General features: G+C 38.7%; 1 protein-coding gene across 2 annotated transcripts in view; it reads left to right on the top strand.

Moving 5' to 3' along the window:
- RDX (radixin) overlaps positions 1–9,732 on the top strand; it is a 114,065-nt gene that overhangs the window by 26,108 nt on the left and 78,225 nt on the right. The window contains exons 3-6 of one of the 2 annotated variants that reach the window (XM_006899053.1): positions 975–1,058; positions 1,518–1,664; positions 5,703–5,799; positions 8,354–8,517. The exons of the other annotated variant lie outside the window; for it this stretch is intronic. Of the exons in view, the coding sequence (XP_006899115.1) occupies positions 975–1,058; positions 1,518–1,664; positions 5,703–5,799; positions 8,354–8,517 (492 nt within the window). The remainder of the gene's footprint in view (positions 1–974; positions 1,059–1,517; positions 1,665–5,702; positions 5,800–8,353; positions 8,518–9,732) is intronic. 2 annotated transcript variants of the gene reach the window in all.

The raw sequence follows: 9,732 nt of genomic DNA, 5'->3' as shown, positions 1-9,732 counted from the left end.
ACTTGTACAGGAGGAGATTGTCCCTCCTTCCCCGGCAGAGCATCTGGTGGATTCGAACCGTGCACCTCTGGGATTGTAGTTGCAGCTCCTTACCTCTAGGCCACCAGAGCTCCCCTGAGATAATATTTCTAAAACCATGACCTAGCAGCTCCGTAGGTGATACAGTCTATAATTACTTAAATTTTCTACTTTTATTCCTTATTTCTGTAAGTTAAACAGTAATGATGGCAGTAACAACTTGAGCTGAGGGAAGATGTGACTGATTGCTTAAGAAAAAATTTAATACAACCAAATAGGTGTATTCATAAGTGGTTTTGAGAACAATAACTGGAAATCTTTGCTTCCTCCATAAATCTTGAGATTTTTTTTTCCCCAGTAAGCAGCTGTAGCAGTGAGCTCTTGCTAGATATGATGAGCATGGCACAGGATAAAACAGGGTTCAGATTTGGTTTTCATAGGATTGCTGTGAGTTGTGCTCAACTCGACAGCACTTGACAACAGTCTAGTGTTAGTTAGGGTGCTCTCGTGGCCTAATCCATGGCGAGCTGCTAATGCAAGAGTGATGCCTCTCGGGAGGGAAAAATCTAGCAGCTGTGCTTTGGGGAGAAAGATGAACAATCTTTTCCTATGTGATTTCCAGTATCAGTAGGATCCAGCTCCATCAGGATCAGAAAACATGTAGGAAAAATCTAGAAAGCTCTCCTGAAATGAAGAGCCTGTCTCTTCCTTCTTAAGTTTAGGACAGCTCTCTCATCTTCTCTCAGCTGTGTAGTTCTCCACAGTTTTAGGTCCCGGTTTTAGTTTTAGGTGACCTATGTTAAAATTCTTTTAATTTCGCCCCTTTGTTTCTTCTCTTAGGCTTTGTGTAATAGCTGCCATAGTCAAATATGGGAAGATTCCTAGGTATCTGAAAGAACATTGATTTTTGGTTTTAATCATAAAAGTGTTTTCATAGACTGTTCCCTCCCTTACAGTGTTTTAGAGCAACACAAACTGACAAAAGAACAGTGGGAAGAAAGAATACAGAACTGGCATGAAGAACATCGGGGAATGTTAAGGTATTTAAGTGGCTATTTTCCTTGTACTTTTTCTTCAAATTTCATTTCCTGATAACAGGCTGTTCCTTGGAGGCAAGAATTCTGGGGCTTCATGTGACATACTTTGGATATGTTGTAAGGAGGGACAGGTCCTTGGAGAGGGACATCATGTTTGGGAAGGTGGAGGGACAGTGCAAGAGGGGAAGACACTCTATGAGGTGGATTGATTCAGTGACTGGAATAATTGGGATGGGACAGTGTGATTGGCACAGGACAGAGCAGGGATTAGGGCTGTTGTACATAGGGTCGCTATGAGTCGCAAGGGACTCGACGGCACATAACAACAACTACATAATATGTGATCATTCTCAAAAGATTATGTAAATTAGTACAGTACACTAAATGTTAATCTAAGGGATTCCCCCCCCCATTTTATTGTACTCTTATTTAAAATATAACAGTTAAGCTTTATTTCAACAGGGAGGATTCCATGATGGAATACCTGAAGATTGCACAAGATCTAGAGATGTATGGAGTCAACTATTTTGAAATAAAAAATAAAAAGGGAACTGAACTGTGGCTAGGTGTTGATGCATTGGGTCTCAACATATATGAGCATGATGACAAGTAAGTATGTTTTATAGTGAACCAGTCATTCTTCAGTGGTCTGAATGGCTTTAATCTATTGCTGATTAGTAAAGTTGTTTTGTAGCTTGATTACCTTGCTGCTGCTTTTTCAGAAGTAAAAGATTACATGTCATGCAGAATTTTAGATATTATAATTCCATGGTTTTTGCATCTTGCAGTTTTCATTGTTTTGCTTTTCATTTGATAAATGTAGCAGAAAGGGTGCTTGCTTTCTATCTCAGGTGTGCTTTTGAGCTCTTTATTTTTATACCTAATAATTTAAAAATTTTTCCCTTAATATAACATAAAGAATGTCCTCTTCAATGTTGTTTAGCATTACAGAGGTGCTGAAATTGGAATTGTTGCTTTTGTTCTTATGTGCCGTCGAGTCGTTTGCGACTCATAGCGACCATGTGTACAGCAGCCCTAAACCCTGCTCTATCCTGTGCCAGTCGCATGGTCTTTGACACACCCATCCCGATTACCCCAGTCACTTGAGTCAATCCACCTCATAAAGGGTCTTCCCCTCCTGCGCTGTCCCTCCACCCTACCAAGCATGATGTCCCTCTCCAAGGACCTGTTTCTCCTTACAACATGACCAAAGTATGTCAGACGAAGCCCCAGAATCCTTGCCTCCAAGGAGTAGCCTGGTTTAACCATCTCTAGGATCTGTTTGTTTTCTTGGCAGTCCAGGGTACATTCAATACTTTTCTCCAGCACCACAGCTCAAAGGCATCAATTCTCCTTCTATCTTCCCTAGTCATTGTCCAACTCTCTGATGCATAACAAATGATTGCAAAGACCATGTCCTGTATCAGGTGCACCTTAGTCTCCAGAGAGACACCACTGCTCTTGAGTACTTTAGAGAGGTCCCTAACAGCAGACTTTCCCATCGCAATACGTTTTTTGATTTCCTGACTGCTGTTGCCAAGAGTGTTGACCGTGGAGCCAAGCAAACTGTAGCTGTGAACAATCTCAATCTCTTCGCCATCCATCCTGATGCTACCAGTTGGTCCAGTGGTGAGAATCTTTGTCTTCTTGACATTGAGCCTCAGTCCATACTGAAGGCTGCAGTCCTTGACCTTCTGCAGCAAGTGAATGAGATCCTCCTCAGTTTCAGCGAGCAGGGTTGTGTCATCTGCATAACGCAGATTGTTAATAGATCTTCCACCAATCCTGACGCCACACTTCTCCTCATAGAGCCTGGCCTCTCAGATAATCTGCTTTGCATACAGGTTGAAAAGATGTGGAGATAGGACACATCCCTGGCGTACACCTTCCCAATTTTGAACCATGCGGTGTTACTTTGTTCTGTTCTAATGACTGCCTCTTGGTCCAAGTATAGGTTTCGCATTGTTGTTGTTGTTATGTGCCCTCGAGTCGCTTGCGACTCATAGCGACCCTATGTACAGCAGCCCTAAACTCCACTCTGTCCTGTGCCAATCGCACCGTCTCTGACACTCCCATCCCAATTATCTCAGTCACTGAATCAATCCACCTCATAGAGGGCCTTCCTCTCCTGCGCTGTCCCTACACCCTCCCAAGCATGATAACTCTCTCCAAGGACTGGTTTCTCCTCACAACATGTCCAAAGTATGTTAGACGGAGCCTCAGAATCCTTGCCTCCAAGGAGCCACCCGGTTGAACCCCTTCCAGGACAAATCTGTTTGTTTTCCTAGCAGTCCATATTATTCTCGATACTCTTCTCCAGCAGCACAGCTCAAAGGCATCAATTCTCCTTCTATCCTCCTTGGTCATTGTCCAACTCTCTGATGCATAACAAGTGATTGGGAAAACCATAGCCTGTATCAGACGCACCTTAGTCTCCAGAGAGACACCATTGCTCTTCAGTACTTTGGAGAGGTATCTAACAGCAGACCTTCCCATGGCAATGCGCCTTTTAATTTCCTGGCTGCTGGTGCCAAAACTGTTGAATATGGAGCCAAGCAAACTAAAGTTGTGTACAATCTCATTCTCTTCACCATCCATCCTGATGCTGCCAATTGGTCCAGTGGTGATAATCTTTGTCTTGACATTGAGCCTCAATCCATATTGTAGGCTGCAGTCCTTGACACTCTGCAGCAGGCGCTTCAGGTCCTCTTCAGTTTCAGCAAGCAGGGTTGTGGTTTCACATTAGCACGATTAAATGTTCTGGGATTCCCATTCTTCTCAGAGTCAGCCACAGTTTGTTATGATCCACACAGTCAAACGCCTTTGCATAATCAATGAAACACAGATAGACATTCTTCTGGTATTCCCTGCTTTCAGCTAAGATCCATCTAACATCAGCTACAATATCCCTAGTACCACGACCCCTTCTAAACCAGCCTGGACTTCTGGCAGTTCTCTGCTGATGATAGAAATCAGAAGCAGTAGGAATGAAAATAATAGATACGTGATTTATTACATTTACAGTGCATTTTAGGAAGTTAACCTTTATTATAGGAGTATTTAGGGGTATTTATAGAGTAGATGCACTCCTTCATTTTTAACCGTGTAGTGTTCCTTGCTCTGTTCTCACAACAGCCTTTTCGTAAAGGTTTCGCATGGGAAATTTCAGAGCACAGTTGTGTTAGAGTTGTATCCTGTCTTCATACCTGTTCAGTCTGTGTGCTGAGAAAATTATTTGAGAAGGTGGAGTCTGTGATGAGGAATGTGGTGTCAGGATCAGAAGAAGACTCAACAATAAACCTGCGTTATGCAGCTGAAAATGAGTAGGACTTGAAGCACCTGTTGCAGAAGATCAAAGAATACAGCCTTCAATGTGGATTGCATCTCAGTGTCAAGAAAACACAAATTCTTACCACTGGACTGATAAGCACCATCCTGATAGATGGAAGAAAAATTGACTTCATCTTACTTGGATCCACAGTCAACACCCTTAGTACCAGCAGTCAGGAAATCAGGAAGTATATTGCACTAGAAAAGTCTGTAGTTGGGGATCTCTCCAAATTATTGTGGAGCAGTGATGTCAGTTTGAGGACTAAGGTGCATCTGATTTAGGCTTTGGTCTTCCCTATCACTTCCCATTTATCTGAGAGCTGGACAGTGAATAAGGCCAACAACAGAATTGAGGCCTTTGAGCTGTGGTGTTGGAGAAGAGTACTGAACATCCCATGGGCTGCCAAAGGAAAAAAACAAGTATATCTTGGAGAATGTGTATCCCGAGTGTTCCTTGGAGGCAATGATGTTGAAACTTTGTTTCTTATTCTTTGGGCATGTTGCTAAGAGAGGTTATTCCTTGGAAAGGGACATGATTCTTGGAAAAGTGGTGGGTTGGAGATTGGAAGCTTCTCAACCAGGTGGCTTGATACAGTGATTGCCCCAACCGGCTTGAGTGTGTCAGGAAGTGAGAGGATGACACACGATAGAACCTGGTTCAGATCTGTTGTCCATAGGGTCACTTTGGGTTGTACTCAACGGCGCCTAGCAACAACAGAAAGTAAAATATCATTGTATAATACATGGTAAGCATTGTAACTATTATATGATTTGATCACATTTATTTATTTAACTTACATAAAATACATCTGTTTCTCAGAGCCCTCTTCAGGAATGATAGCTACAGTTGCTTTAATAGGTAGAGTTTTTTTATTTACCTTGCTATACAAGCACCAAAGTCTATGCCAGTGATGCCTTTTTTCCTCACTTTTCTTAAATTTTAATTTTTTGATGCCTTTTTTTTTTTTAAAAAAAAAGCCAAACCTAAATAACGGTAGTAAAAAAGCCTTAGGAGATTCACCCGTACACATTGTTCACCCAGTGGTTTATTCTAAGTAGTTCTAAGAAAATTACTATAATGCTTTTAAGGTTTATGACACATATATGAGCTCTTGAAACAATTATTCTTTATTTTATGTGATTTAATTTAAAATTCTGCGAAAGATAATTTTAATTGTATATTATGAGTATACTTGTTATGAATAGAGTTAAATACACTTTGAAAATCTGGAATTCTTAAAAATGTTTGTTCAAGTTACATTGGTACCAGTACATTGTTTCCTGTCTTTAATTAAAGGGATGCTTTCATTTTTGAAGGTTAACACCGAAAATTGGTTTTCCTTGGAGTGAAATAAGAAACATTTCATTTAATGACAAAAAATTTGTTATAAAACCAATTGACAAGAAAGCACCTGTAAGTAACATTTCCATGTTTTTATTTGTTAACACTATGTGTCCGTTAGTTTGTTGTGATGTCACTTGAAAATCACATTGTTTATTTATTGAATTGCTCCCAACACATGTTTTCTTTCCCCAACTTAACTTTACAAATCAGGAAGAAGTTATTTAAGAATGAAGGCTCCCCCCCCCCTTTAAGTAATAATTATAACATTTAAAATGTTTTAAAATAATACTATATTGCTTAGTATTATAATTATCACATATAGTGTGATCTGCTCTAAACAAATTGATGGAAATGATCAACATGAAATTCAGTATAGTGTTTACCTCCAGGTCTCCCTCACTTGCTCTTTGCTGTAAAATTGGAAATGGCTTATAGCTAACCCTCCATCAGGTGTTCAGAGACTGCCCATCTTTTTCCTGTGAAGCAGCTGGTAGATTTGGTTGGCAGTGCAACTTCTTACCCACTAGCCCGCCAGAGCCCCCTTGGTAGAGACTGTATAAGTATGAACATATGATCAGAAGGGCTATATGAGAAGATGTAATATACAGTTAACTTTTCCTTTTTAAACTAAGGGTAGTATTGTTATTTTTATACCTTTTTGCAGGCCTTGAATGGGAATGCTCTAAAATTAAGAAGTCTCTGATCTCTTGACAGAATTGTTTAGTGAGAGTTTTTAATGATTGAGACATAGCTCAGTATACCTTTCAGTTACATTTAAAATAATAATTATAAAGAGGTAATTTCTAGATATTTTTTCTTTTGTAGTGATAAAATAAAAGAATCACTGCAATCCCAGAGGTATGCAGTTCAAATCCACCAGATGCTCTGCTGGAGAAGGAGGGGGCAATCTCCTCCCGTACCAGTCAGATCTGATTTGACGGTACATGTAAAAATAATACAATAAAAATAAGGAAAAAATAAAAGAATCAAATGCAGTTTATAATAATTGCATACCTCCGAGTCTGTTGTGCTTTATTTGGGCTAGATTGTCTTCCAAAAAAGTTGTCAATATGTGCTTTCTGTTTAGCTTATTCCTAGATAGTTTGAAATTTTGTTGCGGTTATGAAAAGATAATTGGTAAAATTTCCAACTGATTATTACCAGTTACTGTCAAGTTGGTTTTAATTCCATAGGGTTTTCAGTGGCTGATATTTTGGAAATCGATTGCTAGGGAGCTCTGATGGTTTAGTGTAAGGAATTGTGCTGTCAACCCAAAGGCAGGTGATTTGGATCCACCAGCTGCTTTGCTGAAGAAAGGTGGACAAACCTCTCCTGTGTGATGTACTGCTTCTGAAAATCCACTGGAGGATCAGATTGATCTGACTTGATAGAATTACAAAAGCCAGGGCCTTTCCCTGAGGGCTAGGTTTTATGAGATAATATTATTAGCCTTTTGTTTTAATGTTCATATTGCCAAAAGTGAAATGACAATCTAACACAAGTAACATTTCATAGTTAATGATTTAAAAAGAAGCAGTATTTAGGGGAGCTCTGGTGGCCTAGTGGCAAGAATCTGCACTGCAATCCCAGAGATGTGTGGTTCGAATCCACCAAATGCTCTGCTGCAGAAGGAGGTGCAATCTCCTCCCGTACCAGTCAGATCCAATTTGACGGTACACACACACAGAAGTAATAAAATAAACATTTAAAAAATTAAATAAATAAAAAGAAGCACTATTTTAAAATGTTTGTTGCATTGAAGTAAAGTAGTTATAAACATGTTTTGAATTAACTGGTTATAATAGTTTGGCATGTTACAGTAGTAGAATTCTTAACTTCTATTCTGGACTTTAGGCTTGATTTCCAGCTCTTGTACCTCAGATTCAGTCACTGCTTGCCTACCACTGAAGGCTTGTATTTTATTTTGATGTGAAACAAGGCTAGTGCTTGATTTCTGAAAAATCGGCCATTGGGAACTCTCTGCAACACAATTCTGTGTTGACACACATAGGGTCATCATAAGCCAGAAGTAATTCAGTGGCGCTAGTTTAGTGCCAACCATAAGCTGGTATTTTAACTCTTATTGAAAAGACAAAAAGATAAAACATTTCTAGATTAAACAAAACACAGGACTATGAGAAAATTTAAGATTTATGACAAAGGTAAAGATTAAAAATCTCTTTTACTTGGACCTTACATTTTGAGGAGAGAAAAAAAAAGAATAAATTTGATGTGTGATGAGGGGAGCTCTGGTGGCCTAGTGGCAAGGAGCTGCAGCTACAATCCCAGAGGCGAATGGTTCGAATCCACCAGATGCTCTGCCGGGGAAGGAGGGATAATCTCCTCCTGTACCAGTCAGATCTGATTTGATGGTACACGCACACAAAAATAATAATAATAATAATAAATTGATGTGTGATGAAGTGAGAATATTAACCTTGTGAAAGTGATGAGGCACAAAATGGTGAGGAACCAGTTATGTGAAAGTATGGCATATTTACTAGGAGTTAATGAAATTTTATGATTGCTGTGTGTAATAGGACATTAGAATTCATTATACATTTAAAATTCTGTACAAATTTGAGAGACACTGAATTTTTAATTGAGAATGTTTTGCATTTAGGATTTTGTTTTTTATGCACCACGCCTGAGAATCAATAAGCGGATTTTGGCTTTATGTATGGGAAACCATGAGCTCTACATGCGAAGAAGGAAACCTGATACTATTGAAGTACAACAGATGAAGGCCCAGGCTAGGGAGGAGAAGCATCAGAAACAGTTGGAAAGGTAGGGAAGTTGTAGACGATTACTCTGATTGATGAAAGTGGACAATCTAAAATGCAAGGCTGCATCATTTCTTTAAATTACTCTAAATTTGCATTTTTCCTTATTTTCACTGTATTAGAGTTGAAAGGAGATTTTACTATCCTGTTTTGAAATGCAGATGTATAATTTTCAGGTTTACAGTATTTCTGAGAAAAATAATTTAGTGTAACTTCGTGCTGTGCTTTTTCTTTTATTGTGCTGATTTTTTACTACATACTTTGCTTTAGATGTATTAGTTTGAAATTTCTCAAATTAGTTTATGAGGTACATTTTTAAATTTCCAAGGTAAGAATGTGCTTCATAAATTGGTGGAACCCTCAAGGCTATGACCTTTTGTCACCCTTCACACTTGGAACAGAAATCACCCCCTTAACTCACCTTTTAGCTAAACAATAAATAATTAAAGCAATGATCTGTAACACCAGATAGGAACTAACTCCTTGGAATCAATCAGCCCGTGTAAGACAACAGGGACAGTTACTTGCTTAGGAATAAAGCACAGGAGGCAAGGAACAAAGACAGATGGAAACAAGAAACACAGGGAGGAAGTGAGGAGGCTGCTGCTATGGTGGGGCTTGTAATCAATGTCATGAAACATAGCCTGTTTGAATTACCGGGTGGAAAATCAATCTAGGCTGTAAACTTTCACTCAGGTCACAATAATAAATTAATAAGAAAAGAATATGCTGAGTACTTTACTTTGAACAACATCAATCAGTGATACCGTAGAACTCACCTGAAAGGAGAAGGGTACAACACTTGCCAAAGGGTAATGTTTGTAATTTTAGTGCCTTTAACTTTTTTAGAAAATGGACTGTTAAATACACTAAATGGAGAGCTTTTGAGATGGAAAAAGTAATAAAATCCCTGTTGATCCAGGAACCAGATTACTGAGTCTAAAAAAAAAACCCCTTCCCAAATAAAATTTTAATTTGGGCCTTATGTTTTGAGGAAAACCTTAGAAATCAAATGGAAATTAACCTCTTACAAGCAAATCTTGGTTGAGCAGTATAATATTCTAAGAAATAGAATACATCCTAAAGCACCATAACATCCATTAAAAATATTACTGGAAATAAATTATTTTGTCTTAAAATAAGTCTAGTTAGCATTTTGCTACTTAGACTTCTGGATTTTGTGTTTAGAGAGAATAATTTTATTATTATTATTATTATT

The sequence above is a fragment of the Elephantulus edwardii genome, unplaced genomic scaffold (assembly GCF_000299155.1).
Source record: "Elephantulus edwardii isolate Elephantulus edwardi_28Jun2011 unplaced genomic scaffold, EleEdw1.0 scaffold00245, whole genome shotgun sequence".
Classification (NCBI taxonomy): domain Eukaryota; kingdom Metazoa; phylum Chordata; class Mammalia; order Macroscelidea; family Macroscelididae; genus Elephantulus; species Elephantulus edwardii.
This window is presented reverse-complemented; position numbering and strand designations above follow the sequence as displayed.